The 15,344-nt window shown below is 44.9% G+C and overlaps 1 protein-coding gene across 1 annotated transcript; it reads left to right on the forward strand.

The window, feature by feature from the left end:
• The first annotated feature begins 295 nt into the window (after nt 1-295).
• LOC140111389 (uncharacterized) lies at nt 296-12,974 on the forward strand. Its single transcript, XM_072132369.1, has 9 exons — nt 296-403; nt 1,576-1,725; nt 1,838-1,999; nt 2,084-2,207; nt 2,324-2,520; nt 7,546-7,683; nt 7,796-7,957; nt 8,042-8,165; nt 10,420-12,974. The coding sequence occupies exons 2-9, from the start codon at nt 1,615-1,617 to the stop codon at nt 12,360-12,362; spliced, it is 2,961 nt and encodes a 986-aa protein (XP_071988470.1). The 5' UTR covers nt 296-403; nt 1,576-1,614; the 3' UTR covers nt 12,363-12,974.
• Nucleotides 12,975-15,344: the final 2,370 nt, after the last annotated feature.

Raw genomic sequence — 15,344 nt, forward strand, 5'->3', positions numbered from 1 at the left:
CGCCGCCGTCTCTCTGGTTTCCGCTCTTTGCTCTTCCTTAAGTCTCCATTGCTCTCCTGACTGCTGCAGCCACAGGTGACTCTCCTCTCCTCATCCTCCAGTGTGTGATGCTGAGGACCTCCAGCTCCTGCAGTCTCCTGGTTTCCTCCTCTCTCTCAGTGTCTCCTCTCGGGGCAGGGTCACATTTGCTGCTGTCAGTGTGAGCCGGCGGAGCCACAGACACTGGAGACATCTCCTCCCTGAGGGGAGGAAACGTCTCACATCATGAGGAGAAGGCGGGAAGTCACTAACACAGAGGAGGCCCCGCCCCCCAGTGACATCACTCTCCCCGAGTCACATGACTAATGGATGAGCAGAAGGACGTGTGTAACATAGAGAGTGTCCTGCACTGAGGAGAGAAGAGGTAAGTGACCAGAGGAGGGACTACAACTCCCAGCATGCTCCAGGAGCACATACACTATATGGAGGGACTACAACTCCCAGCATGCTCCAGGAGCACATACACTATATGGAGGGACTACAACTCCCAGCATGCTCCAGGAGCACACACACTATATGGAGGGACTACAACTCCCAGCATGCTCCAGGAGCACACACACTATATGGAGGGACTACAACTCCCAGCATGCTCCAGGAGCACACACACTATATGGAGGGACTACAACTCCCAGCATGCTCCAGGAGTACACACACTGTATGGAGGGACTACAACTCCCAGCATACTCCAGGAGCGCACACACTATATGGAGGGACTACAACCCCCAGCATGCTCCAGGAGCGCACACACTATATGGAGGGACTACAACCCCCAGCATGCTCCAGGAGCACACACACACTATATGGAGGGACCACAACTCCCAGCATGCTCCAGGAGCACACACACTATATGGAGGGACTACACCTCCCAGCATGCTCCAGGAGCACACACACTATATGGAGGGACTACAACTCCCAGCATGCTCCAGGAGCACACACACTATATGGAGGGACTACAACCCCCAGCATGCTCCAGGAGCACACACACTATATGGAGGGACTACAACCCCCAGCATGCTCCAGGAGCGCACACACTATATGGAGGGACTACAACCCCCAGCATGCTCCAGGAGCACACACACTAAATGGAGGGACTACAACTCCCAGCATGCTCCAGGAGCACACTCGCTATATGGAGGAACTAAAACTCCCAGCATGCTCCAGGAGCTCACACACTATATGGAGGGACTACAACTCCCAGCATGCTCCAGGAGCTCACACACTATATGGAGGGACTACAACTCCCAGCATGCTCCAGGAGAGCACACAAACTATATGGAAGGACTACAACTCCCAGCATGCTCCAGGAGCACACACTATATGGAGGGACTACAACTCCCAGCATGCTCCAGGTCCCTCCATGTGGGGTCCAGTATGTGCTATTAGTGAGGAGCGGCACAGTCCAGCGCCATCACTCCTCCCTCAGTCCAGTGACCTCCCCTCCAGTGTCTGGAGAATCCCCATCTGTCACATCACACATGTCATGGACACAATTGCTTCATATAGAGTTTGCTCTTAGTTCTTCTCATGTTTCCTCAGGTTCTATACATACAGGACTCCCAGAGGTTTCTCCTAAAGATGATCCTTTCCATCAATGATCCACCAGGGATCCGGGAGAAGGACAGAGAGCAGATGGCGGCCAGGATCCTGGAGCTCACCCTGGAGATGATCTCCTTGATAACCGGAGAGGTTAGAGTCTCCCAGGACACGGCTCTTATCTCTAGGAATAACAGCGGGAAATGACTGGAGAGGTGAAGGATTCTTAGGATCTATGTAGTGATCAGTGTCTCCCCATACACAGGATTACACAGTAGTGAAGAAGTCGTCTGGTGAGTGTGTGACCCCCCGTGTGTCAGGAGGATGGACCCAGAGCCCCATCACCGAGCCTCCACCTCATTCACTGATACATGAGCAGAAGATCCTAGAACTTACCTCCAGGATCACTGAGCTGCTGAGCGGAGAGGTGAGCGCTGCCGGGAATGCTGGGACATTGTACAATAACACAAGGGAGGGGTCTGGGTGATGACTGTGTCATTGTGGGTGTCAGGTTCCTATAAGGTGTCAGGACGTCACTGTCTATTTCTCCATGGAGGAGTGGGAGTATATAGAAGGACACAAGGACCAGTACAAGGACATCATGATGGAGGACCACCAGCCCCTCACATCACCAGGTAAGAGGAGACCTTCCTGAGTATAGAGGACAGAGCAGGTGTGAGGTCACCTCCTCCTCCATCATCTCATCATCACATATAGACAATGTATCAGTCACTGTGTATATTTCCTATAGATGGATCCAGTCAGAGAAATCCACCAGAGAGATGTCCCAGTCCTGGAGATTCCCGGGATATTACACAGGAACCAGAGAGATGTCCCAGTCCTGGAGATTCCCCAGATATTACACAGGAACCAGAGAGATGTCCCAGTCCTGGAGATTCCCAAGATATCAAAGAGGAACTGGAGGAGAATGTCCCACTGGATCATCAGGTAGATGGAGCTGAGGTTCCTGTATATCCTCTATAGATGGATGTTATTCATCTTTGTAACTAACCCTCTCCAGGTGCATTAGCCATGAGGCAAGTTGAGTCTCTTACCTCAAGCAGCAGACATTCAACAAGATGTGGATTGCATCTCTTCACACCCAATGTGCGAGATACTGCATTGAGAACCGTTTACGCTAACTTACGTGGAGGATCTACACTCACCGGCCACTTTATTAGGTACATCTGTCCAACTGCTTGTTAACACTTCATGTCTAATCAGCCAATCACATGGCGGCAACTCAGTGCATTTAGGCATGTAGACATGGTCAAGACAATCTCCTGCAGTTCTCCCGAGCATCAGTATGGGGAAGAAAGGTGATTTGATGCCTTTGAACGTGGCATGGTTGTTGGTGCCAGAGGGGCTGGTCTGAGTATTTCAGAAACTGCTGAAACTGAGGCTACAATTTGCACAAGCTCATTGAAATTGGACAGTAGAAGATTGGAAAAACGTTGCCTGGTCTGATGAGTCTCGATTTCTGCTGCGACATTCGGATGGTAGGGTCAGAATTTGGCGTCAACAACATGAAAGCATGGATCCATCTGCCTTGTATCAACGGTTCAGGCTGGTGGTGTCATGGTGTGGGGAATATTTTCTTGGCACTCTTTGGGCCCCTTGGTGCAACGCCACAGAGTACCTGATGGCTACTTTCAGCAGGATAATGCGCCATGTCATAAAGCTGGAATCATCTCAGACTGGTTTCTTGAACATGACAATGAGGTCACTGGACACAAATGGCCTCCACAGTCACCAGATCTCAATCCAATAGAGCATCTTTGGGATGTGGTGGAACGGGAGATTCGCATCATGGATGTGCAGCCGACAAATCTGCGGCAACTGTGTGATGCCATCATGTCAATATGGACCAAAATCCAGCACCTTGTTGAATCTATGCCATGAGGAATTGAGGCAGTTCTGAAGGCAAAAGGGGGTCCAACCCGTTACTAGCATGGTGTACCTGATAAAGTGGCCGGTGAGTGTATATGGTGGTGTTTATTTTCTCTGTGTCGGGTCATAACTAGTGTTGAGTGAACCTGTCCAAACTCGAACAAGCTTTGTTGACCTAAAAATGCCTGCAAAAGGGGTGTAATAAGAAGAAGAGGGCTGCAAAATGTGGGTAATCACAGGGCATTATCCTGCCAAAAATCGGTTAGGAAAGGACTTAAAATAAAATGATCAGTTTAAGTGGTGGGTGGACGTAAAGCCCTCGATGCATGAGAGCGAAGGGCTGCTATAAGGACAGCGAAGGGCTGCTATAAGGACAGCGAAGGGCTGCTATAAGGACAGCGAAGGGCTGCTATAAGGACAGCGAGGGGCTGCTATAAGGACAGCGAGGGGCTGCTATAAGGACAGCGAGGGGCTGCTATAAGGACAGCGAGGGGCTGCTATAAGGACAGCGAGGGGCTGCTATAAGGACAGCGAGGGGCTGCTATAAGGACAGGGAGGGGCTGCTATAAGGATAGTAACGGGCTGCTATAAGGACAGCGAGGGGCAGATATACATTTTAAATGTCCTTATTTCAGGGTATGAAGAACTGCGTGTGTATTCCCATACCTTCTTATAGTGCAGTGACGGTAACGGCGAGGGACTACTCATCCTGTATTACAGCGCAGTGACGAGAACTGCGAATGTGGGAGAGGACATGTTACATCTGTGCCTGATACAACTTTGTAGCCTGTTCTTGTAGGACACAATTGTCCAAAAAGGAGAGACTAGTTGGTAAATTGCTTTGCAAACAGTGGCTCTAGCTCTATCATATTGTCTGCAATTTGCTCAACTTTGCTAAAAATGCAGGCCCTCCCGGCCGCCAGTCATGAAGCAGTCACTAATGTTCTGTAATGTCACATGCCGGATGCACAAGGTCAATTAACTACGGATTTCACAGACATTTCCTGGTAACACGGCTTCAGGACACAGGAAAGGATCAAGAGTTCTCCACACGAACCTCCATCTGCAGTGAAGCAAAGATCTTACAGTGTTTATCCCGCCATTAGCCCTTCTGTGATAAAAGCCTGGTCCTTAATATGATTAACTCGGGTCAGAAGCCAACCCAAGTAGCATATACATAAATATAACCAAGAGCATGGACATGTGGGATAGGGTGTTCTGTGTAGTGTTGAATGCACATGTTATCTATCCCCACACTCCCCGTTAATATACCACTACATCACATGCTCCATGATGACTCTCCTAGCTGGGATTCTGTTGTCCATCCACCTGCCCCTCACCCACAAATGCGGGGCAAGAGGATCCCACTGGCATTTTCTTAAGCAATATGGAGAAGACCAAACACAGGTCATTTGCCAGATTGCTTCCAGTTCCTCAAGCGGGAAAAAAGTGTGAAGAATTTGAGCACCAGATGTAAGAGCAGGTACCTGGAAACAAAACCTGCAGGTTTTCAAATACCAAAAAACGTGGAAACACCTGTGGCTCCTTCTGATACTTTGTTTGTCTCGCCCTTTACACCACCCCCAGAGTGACAAAGCCACCTGCCTTTGTGAAAGGGGAGGATGTGACATCACTGCCACCACCAGTAGGACCAACATCACCAAGCCTCTCCACACCATCCTAGAGAATGGTTCAGCCTTCCATCCCCCAAACAAAGAAAGTGTAAGTTTGGCCCAACTCGCTCACTATCCCTGGTCCTGGAATTGTTGGTCTTTGAAAAGTTTCCATTATGACTGGTGGAGACAAGGAGTGTTAAGAATATTATGGCAGTGGTTGTCTCACAATACATAATTTCCAGCCGCCACCACACTTCTCGGGAGGTCAACCCTGTCACGCACCAACAGGTTGTGGAAAGAAAGTGTGGCTTGTACAATGCTATCGTCAGCGCTGCCATCCCCAACCTTTGCCTGCTGCATTAAACACTTGAGGCCATGATGGAGGATATAATGGCGGTAGAGGATGAAGAGGTGTCCACATGTGGCTCGCAGGGTGGGTTGCTTGAGCAGTAGCAGCCAGTTACTCCACTGTCCAGTCATGAGGAAGTTTTGGAGGAGGAGGAGTTTTCCTCACAGCAGGTTGGCACCCAATGCAGTTGACAAGTGTCACTGGAGCGTGGTTGGTGGCATATGGAGAAGGAGACACGACCCTCTGAGGACAGCTTGCCCTGACCTCTGGGCAGTGTGGCTCCCATAAGCCATGACATGCTCCAGTGCACAACAACTTGCTAGTTGATATATAGTCAACAATGCCGATTACTGTGTGGCCACCCAGATGGTTCCCCACTATAAGGATATTATAACATCTTTGTTTCCACCAGTAGGCTGTGATAGAAAATAAGAGAATACAAGGGCACTCTGGTGGGGGCACTTCTGGCCGAGCTCCCATCCATCATTGAGGACTCAGAGTTAGAACAGGACGAGGAGGGAGTGAAGTGGGTTAAGAAGAATCTAATGGAACTTAAGTTGCTGCCTAAACTTTGTGTGACCTCTCCATTCAGACGGCACTATTGTGGCCTATAAGAATACACTGCAAACCCTGGCACCTGCTAACAGCTGAGGAAGTTGTATCAGGCACAATGTAACACGTCCTCTCCCTGCAGCACCACGGCCATGTCCCTGTCTCATATTTCCTTTCTTCTTTTCAGCACACCTACCGTTCTTCACACTAGCACTGTAAGTCGGTATGAGGGCAGTTACTGTACTATAGTGTGGTCCACCCATGCATCATATTCACAGACATACAGCATATACATATCACCTATACACACATAGGCATATTTACATCCAATACCCCAGATGCCAGGGGCCCCCTGACACTGTAGACCCCATAGCAGCTGCTATAGCTGCTACCCCTCTTGTTACGCCCCTGCCTTCCCACCCACGTCGCCTGACCAATTTGATTCATCCTTATTTATGGATCGCAGTCAAATTAAAATGGCATATATTTGATGAAAAATTTCAATTTTTACTTTGTACCTTTCATTTTGTATTAATTTTGGACCAGTACCTTCAGGGTAAAAGACTCACTACAACCCTAGATAAATTCTTTGAGATGGAAGGTTTCCAAAATGGTGTCATCAGCCGCCAAAAACCCAATAGCACCAATTGCCCTCTGCACATCGCTGTGTGCTGAAACAGCAGTTGACATCAATATGTGAAGTATTGACGTATTCAGGAGAGACAGCCCAAAAATTTGGGGTGTATGTTAACCACTAATACCCACTTAATGAGGATATTTTTATAAAAAAATTGAAATGTTAACATTTCCACCCCATTTTTATTTTATTCCTAAGATACAATTAAGGGGTTAACATGCTTCCCAAATGTTGTCTGGAATAGTTTGAGCCGTTACATTCATAAAATGGTGTTACTTGTGGGGTCTATACTACATAAGCCTTTATAGGGCACTGCCAAACTAAATGAAACTAAACTGAGAAGTTTCTATAAAAACTATAAAACTTCTAACATCTATAAAAAAAATAACCAAACATTTAATAAAAATTATCGAAAGAAAAAGAAGACAAGTGTCAAAAGTTTTCTTTCTCCATAAACTCAAAAAAATTTTTTACTTTACTAAATTTACTAAATTGTTTAATTTTTACCCCAAAAAAACATAAGCAATCAGCAAAATTCTACAATGGGTCACGAGAAACAATCTCAAAACAAAACTTAGATCTGTTAAAAAATTACCACAGGAAGAGACCTGTGAAATGAACGTACAAACTGGCCGCGTCCTAAACGGGTTAACCCCTTTTTCATTTTGTTTTTCCATTTTTCACTCCCGGCCTTCAAAAATCTTTAACTTTTTTATTTTTTTAATGTAAAGAACAGTGTGATGGCTTGTTTTATGCATAACAAATTGCACTGCATAGTGACGGTATTTAACCGTTACTAGTTCACTGGCTCCGTAGCCCTCCCTGGTCCTGTATAATTACTATTTGGTCAAATCAAATATCTCATGTACACAAGAGCTTCAAATACAGTTTTCCCTTTAGTCTTAATCATTTTTCTTCACTTTCAATAGGAGTCCAAAAAATTTCTCTTAAAGACAATGATCCTTTCCATCAATGATCCACCAGGGATCCGGGAGAAGGACAGAGAGCAGATGGCGGCCAGGATCCTGGAGCTCACCCTGGAGATGATCTCCTTGATAACCGGAGAGGTGAGAGTCTCCCAGGACACGGCTCTTATCTCTAGGAATAACAGCGGGAAATGACTGGAGAGGTGAAGGATTCTTAGGATCTATGTAGTGATCAGTGTCTCCCCATACACAGGATTACACAGTAGTGAAGAAGTCGTCTGGTGAGTGTGTGACCCCCCGTGTGTCAGGAGGATGGACCCAGAGCCCCATCACCGAGCCTCCACCTCATTCACTGATACATGAGCAGAAGATCCTAGAACTTACCTCCAGGATCACTGAGCTGCTGAGCGGAGAGGTGAGCGCTGCCGGGAATGCTGGGACATTGTACAATAACACAAGGGAGGGGTCTGGGTGATGACTGTGTCATTGTGGGTGTCAGGTTCCTATAAGGTGTCAGGACGTCACTGTCTATTTCTCCATGGAGGAGTGGGAGTATATGGAAGGACACAAGGACCAGTACAAGGACATCATGATGGAGGACCACCAGCCCCTCACATCACCAGGTAAGAGGAGACCTTCCTGATTATAGAGGACAGAGCAGGTGTGTATAACTGATGATGAGATGTTTGCACTGTTCTGAGGTGGTAGTGACGAAGTGATGGGTCGTTCACAAAGAGCCTGATTTACTTCTTTCTTAAACTGTTTAACAAGACAAAATCACTGGCTTCAGCATATAACAAAAAACTCAGCCTATTGCAGATTCTTGGTTGTCACACCAGCTCTTTATGCAGTATATCAGACTGCAAAAAACACCCCCCCCCCCAGCTCATCTGAGCTTCCTGGCTTTATCTGTTTGCCAAAACCTGGCCTGGGTAAGTGGGAGTAGTTCCCCCACCCTGCTCTTTGACTACTCCAATAAAAGATGGCCTGGATCAACTGCAAGAAGCTTTACTAGCACCTCACTCACACATATCTGCCTTCCTGACTTTCTCCTGCCTCTGTTCTCTATGTAACCTGTCAGCCATTACTCTTCTATCTGACTGCATCTTACTCCCTTTCTCCTGTCTTCTGGCTTCATCTGCTCCTCCAGACCACAAGCTAATGCACCCACTTAGGAAACTCAGACACCGAGACATCCACAACCCCTTGAGACTCTCTCTCTGCTTTATCTGACTACGACAACACCACTAATATAACTCACCTCATCCGTCTTCTCTCTGCCATATCTGACTACGACACCACTAATATATCTCACCTCATCCATCTTCTCTCTGCCATATCTGACTACGACACCACTAATATAACTCACCTCACCCATCTTCTCTCTGCCATATCTGACTACGACAACACCACTAATATATCTCACCTCATCCATCTTCTCTCTGTCATATCTGACTACGACAACACCACTAATATATCTCACCTCATCCATCTTCTCTCTGCCATATCTGACTACGACAACACCACTAATATATCTCACCTCATCCATCTTCTCTCTGCCATATCTGACTACGACACCACTAATATATCAACTCTAATATATCACCTCATCCATCTTCTCTCTCGAACCTATATCACCTCATCCATTCTCCTCTGTCATATCTGACTACGACACCCACTAATATATATCACCTCATCCATCTTCTCTCTGCCATATCTGACTACGACACCACTAATATATATCACCTCCCACATCTTCTCTCTGTCATATCTGACTACGAACACCACTAATATATCTCACCTCATCCATCTCTCTGCCATATCTGTAACCCACTAATATATCTCACTCATCCTCTTCTCTCTGCAGATCTGACTACGACAACACCTATATATCTCACTCTCATCCATCTTCTCTCTGTCATATCTGACTATCGACAACACCACTTCTCTCTTGTCATACTATACAAATAAACCGCACCTCTAGAACCTCTCATTACCGACCCGGAGTCTACAAAATGACAAGTCCCTGCCCTCATCATCTCTAGTGCAGCTTTTTGTCTATGATATCCTAGGTCTCCTTTTACTGTCCCCCCCCACCACACACACAACCCCAATGCTGTAGCATTCAAAGCGCCCCCTTATAGTATGGTGTCTCTCGAATTCTAGTGACAAGACAGTGATCTTCTTAACAATTACTCCAGCTGATGAATTTACCCTTAGATGTCTTCAGCTCCATGTAACACATCTCCACACTGCGCCCCTAAATATTTCAAGCTTACAGTTTAAAGAAAATCTACCACCATAATCAAAAATTGTAAACCAAGCACACTTACCTGTCTCTGGGAGAATCCTTTTTTTTAGCTTCATATTCCCTTTTTTATGGAAAAAAGGCTTTAAAAATTATGCAAATTAGCCTATTAAGCTTGGAGCCCCTCAGACATCTTTGCATAATTTTTAAAGCCTTTTTTTTCATAAAAGCAAGGGCATAGGGAGACCAAAGAAGAGTGAATCCTGCCAGAGGGGGCGCACACCAGCATGTCAGTGGGCTTGGCTTTATTTTCTAGTTTTAAATGCAATATTTGGTTGCTGGGGTGATATTTATTGCTTTACTGTGGTCATTGGTGCATTTAGGGTGCTGGTTAGCGATGCTGCCCCTCAAAGTTGAGCAGTATGACAGTGCGACCCTTAGGCCAATAAATGTTGTTCACCCCCTCACCTAAATCCTAAGATCCGGAATAGAAGAGACATTTAAAGGGAATTTCACCATTTTTATAATTTATTTTATGTTTATGGAGTCAGAGTGGGCCCATTTTACAACACTAATTCTGACTCCACCAATATGTCTCCAATATTGATTTCTTGACTGTATTTTTCCAGGAGATGAAAGTACAAGAGGTTCCCATGGACGTCCCCCCTCATCTCCTTGTGGTGAAGTAGAAGATAATCAGTCACATCTTTCCACAGAGGAGGGAAATCATGGAGATAAGAGGAAGTTTTTAGGTCCAAAATGTGAGAAGCCTCTTGGTCAAGAAGCAAATCTCATTCATCTTCAAAGTCACAAAGAAGAAAAGAAAAATTTTACCCAGAAATCAAATCTGGATCAATATGTAAAAATCCACCAAGGAGAGAAGGCATTCTTATGTAATGAATGTGGGAAATGTTTTAGTCAGAAATCAAATCTTGTTCAACATCGGAGAATTCACACAAAGGAGAAGCCATTTTCATGTCCCGAATGTGGGAAATGTTTTACTCAGAAATCTAATCTTGTTAAACATCAGAGAATTCACACAGAGGAGAAGCCATTCTTATGTAATGAATGTGGGCAATGTTTCAGTCGGAAATCACATCTTATTCAACATCAGAGAAGTCACACAGGGGAGAAGCCATTTTCATGTCCAGAATGTGGGAATTGTTTTCGTAAGAAATCACAGCTTGTTGTACATCAGAGAATTCACACAGGGGAGAAGCCATTTTCATGTCCAGAATGTGGGAAATGTTTTAGTAAGAAATCAAATCTTGTTGTACATCAGAGAATTCACACAGGGGAGAAGCCATTTTTATGTAATGAATGTGGGAAATGTTTCGGTGATAATTCAGATCTGGTTAAACATCAGAGAATTCACACAGGAGAGAAGCTGTATTCATGTAATAGATGTGGAAAATGTTTCAGCCATTTTTCAGGACTGTTAAAACACCAGAGCTCTCACACCGGGGAAAAGCCCTTGTCATGTCCAGATTGTGGAAAATGTTTCAAATACAAATCTGATATTATTAGACACCTGAGAAGCCACACAGGAGAGAAGCCATTTTCATGTCCTGAATGTGGAAAATGTTTCAGCGATATGTCATGCCTTGTAAAACACCAGAAAATTCACACTGGAGAAAAACCATTTCCATGTCCAGAATGTGGAAAATGCTTCAGCGACAAACCACATCTTGTTAGACATCAGAAACTTCACACCGGAGAGAAACCATTTTCATGTCTAGAATGTGGAAAAGGTTTTAGCGACAAACCACAACTAGTTATACACGAGAGAATTCACACAGGAGAGAAGCCATTTTCATGTTCTGAATGTGGGAAATGTTTTAGGTACAAAGCAGGCCTTGTTGAACACCAGATAACTCACACAGGGGAGAAGCCATTTTCATGTTCTGAATGTGGAAAATCTTTTACTCATAAATCACATTTTGTTCAGCATGAGAGAATTCACACAGTGGAGAAGCCATTTTCGTGCGATGAATGTGGGAAATGTTTCAATGATAAATCAAATTTTGTTGTACACCAGAGAATTCACACGGGGGAGAAGCCATTTTCGTGTCTAGAATGTGGGAAACATTTCATCCGTAAATCACAACTTGATGTGCATCTGAGAAGTCACACAGGGGAGAAGCCATTTTCGTGTCTGGAATGTGGAAAATCTTTTAGCGGAAAAGCATATTTTGTCGAACACCAGAGAACTCACACAGGAGAGAAGCCATATTTATGTCCAGAATGTGGGAAATGTTTTACTGGGAAAAATTATCTTCTTAGACATCTGAAAACTCACACAAAGGTCAAGACCTCTTCATGTAATGAATGCGGGCAAAGTTTTACTGGGAAAGCAGATCTTCTAAAACATTACATAACTCACATAAGAGAGAGGCCACATTTATGTACTGAATGTGGGAGATGTTTTAAAGTGAAATCAGATCTTGTTAGACATCAGAGAATTCACACAGGGGAAAAACCGTTCTCATGTCCTGAATGTGGGAAATCTTTCACAGTGGAATCAAATCTTGTCAGACATCTGAGAACTCACACGGGGGAGAAGCCATGTTAATGTTCATAGTGTAAGAAATGTGACCAGTTCAGTTAGCTATTGTTGGATTTTCTTGTTTGAGGTGCGTCCTTGATGCTGATGTCTGTAGGATATGTTATATTTTTCATATATATTTATTTAGAAGTTCAGATACATGGGTAGGTATTCAGGTCAATCATCAGCAATGAACATGTGGATAATTTACCTCTGTATATGTACCAACGATAATCAATTTCTTAGGGGATTTCAGCTTTTACATTTTATATATCACCTTGTCCTTGTCAGCAGTTCATTCCCCTGTGAAGCTCTGACGACGTATAACGATAAATTTAAAGATGTATCAGTTTATTTAAAAGGTTCATCCAAATAAACACCAATCAATGTGTAATATCCCAGGCATGTCCTTCCCTGTAATGGTCAGTGTTAACAGGTCCTTGCCGTGCTCCAAATGTTTTTATTTTTCCAAGACAACTGTTTACCGGGCTACATTTGCCATCGGATAAGAAGAGCCTCTCGCCTCAGGCGGCAGATTGTAGAGCTTTGAAGGTGGTGGCGGATTCCCCTACCAGAAGTATAAAACTTATCTACTTATATCATGCCTAGTGTTGTTTTGTGCCCAACCTATTCTTTAAAACATTAAAGTTATAACTGAAATGCATGCGCCCCCAATATTGTCGTGCTTCAGGAGGTGTGTCTGCCGACAGATGATTTTGAGAGGATGATCTCGGGGATACACAGGACTTATATAATGTTAATGGCTCAAATGGAAATTCGGCTCCGGCCTTTAGACTTCTGGAGTTAGGTGTCCTTATAACAACATCAACCTATTTCATTTTAGGGGGGGATCGGTATATAGTCCATGTCGTTAGAGGTTGTTACATGTTAATCTTCGCTATCAGACCCTTGCTGGCCCGGTGACCGGATTTGGTCTGCTTTCCTGGAGACTATTTCACCTGGTAGACAGAGATTTCTCCCGTTTCTCTTAGACTGGTGATCATTTTTCTACCTACGTGTAGTAACCTTTATTGTCTAGAATCGAAGAGTGCCCACTATGTAGCTAAGTATGCCATGTGTCACCGCAGGAGATGGTACAAGCCAACACCTGGGACCAGTATCTAAGTGGCACCTGGTCTTCACCAGAGCCCACTGCAAAGCGGGATGGTCTTACCCAACGGGTCGTTCCACAGGTGCGACTACCCCGCGGTGGCAGCCGAGGTTGAGGTACCTTAGGAGGTGACAGTCTCGTGATCAGGCAAGTAGGTAGTCAGGGCAGGCAGCAGAGATGCTTGGTCCATGTCCAATCCGGGGTCAGCAATGGGAGGTCAGAACAGAAGGGAACGGGAACACACAGGAGCACGGAAACAGGAACAGAATGCTGGAACTCAGAAACACAGAGGGGCTTTCACTTCACAGGAAATAGCTGAAGATCCGTCGGGGAATGATGGGGGCCGCCGGTCTTTATGGGAACCCGGAAATGGGCCCGTTAAATTATCGAATGACAGCAACGAAAAAGTAGAGTGAACACTTATTATTTAAAGGTTTCCATCCATACTTAAGTGATTACAGGAGTCAAATAGCTCCAGTCTAAGAAGTGTGATTTTAATAATACAAAACACGTAAAAAGGGTAATAGCATATATGGGTCCATGTATGTTTTTCAGTGCCCATTAATTATCACATAAGAAAGTTTGCGACATAGAGAGAGAGGCACAGAAGAATGAAGGCCCTACCCAGATAAAAAGCTGCTGAAAAGGTGAGGGGGGAGACAATACGCGGGGGGGAGGGGGGCAAATGTATCAATAAAAAATTCATAATATATGTAGGACATATAAATATATACACAATATAGGGCAGTGGTGGTAAATCTATGGCACGGGTGCCAGAGGCGGCACTTCAAGCACTTTCTGTGGGCACCCGGGCCATCACACCAGACAGGACTCTGTAGGAAGAGGGGAATGTGTAGTCAGTGCCAAATTATCTTTGGAGGACCTCCTGCTGGCCCAATGATTCTCTGTGTACAGAGGGACACTGGAAAGAAGCTACAACGATGCACATTTTCCATCTTTTTTTTCTACTATGTTGGTGTCCTCAGGAGGCCATTATGATTGAACGTTGTTGAAGAACAGGAAGCAATAAGTTACTGCTTTATTTTTGGTTGGCACCTCGCGATAAATGAGGGGGCTTTGGGGTTGCAGTTTGGGCACTCGGTCCCTAAAAGGTGTGCCATCACTGATATAGGGGATAAATCTTAGTAGACAGCAGACTTAATCGCAAATTTGAGACATAAAATGTAGAGTATCCAAGCAACAAGGTAGTAACAATTAGAAATGAGTATAAGCAAGAAGCCACATAGAACTATTAGGCCATTAAGGATAAAACAGAATGCATCTATATACACATAATTAGGCACCAAACAGTACGACCACAGTTCTATAAAAAAAAAAGATCCAAATTCGAGCGGCGTCTTGAAGGAGGCTCTCTTGGTGAAAATATTGAAGGCAGTATCCTCATGTTGAAGGCAGTATCACTCGGTATTGCAACCGATGAGGTCTTTATAATCCAGTTTAGGTCCATAACTGAGGGGACAGGTGCTATCGATGCACAGGTTAACCAGGTCTCATCATGTGCTATCCATGCACAGGTAAGTCAATCATATGCAGTAAAATAAGATAACTAAAAAGTGACTGTACCTGAGCAACAGCTAGAGTACTGGCTGAGACCACGTGATGTGAAGTAGAGGCAAAAGAAAAGACCAATGAAAACCAAAGTGCAATAATAAGGGGATCAATACTCACCAATACAGAAGGGTCCCTAGGAAAAAATTATATGTGAAGTGAACGAAAATGAGCAAAACAGACGAGGTGAGTGATGTGCAATAAAAATGATGCGTGGAAGAGAGAGTGCCCAACCAAAAATGTTACCAAGCCTCTTCATCCCGAAAACAAATAAACACAAAAACGCTTCACAAGGTAGCACAACGGAAAACGCATGTTCAAGAAATCCC

The sequence above is a fragment of the Engystomops pustulosus genome, unplaced genomic scaffold (genome assembly GCF_040894005.1).
Source record: "Engystomops pustulosus unplaced genomic scaffold, aEngPut4.maternal MAT_SCAFFOLD_442, whole genome shotgun sequence".
In the NCBI taxonomy this organism is placed as follows: Eukaryota; Metazoa; Chordata; class Amphibia; order Anura; family Leptodactylidae; genus Engystomops; species Engystomops pustulosus.

What these genes read in the sequence shown, in the direction of transcription:
- LOC140111389 (XM_072132369.1), top strand. Translation starts at nt 1,615, where the DNA reads ATGATCCTTTCCATCAATGATCCACCAGGGATCCGGGAGAAGGACAGA. An exon ending in TCTCCTTGATAACCGGAGAG is followed by an intron (nt 1,726 to 1,837) that starts GTTAGAGTCTCC and finishes CCCCATACACAG; the next exon opens with GATTACACAGTAGTGAAGAA. An exon ending in TCTCCTTGATAACCGGAGAG is followed by an intron (nt 7,684 to 7,795) that starts GTGAGAGTCTCC and finishes CCCCATACACAG; the next exon opens with GATTACACAGTAGTGAAGAA.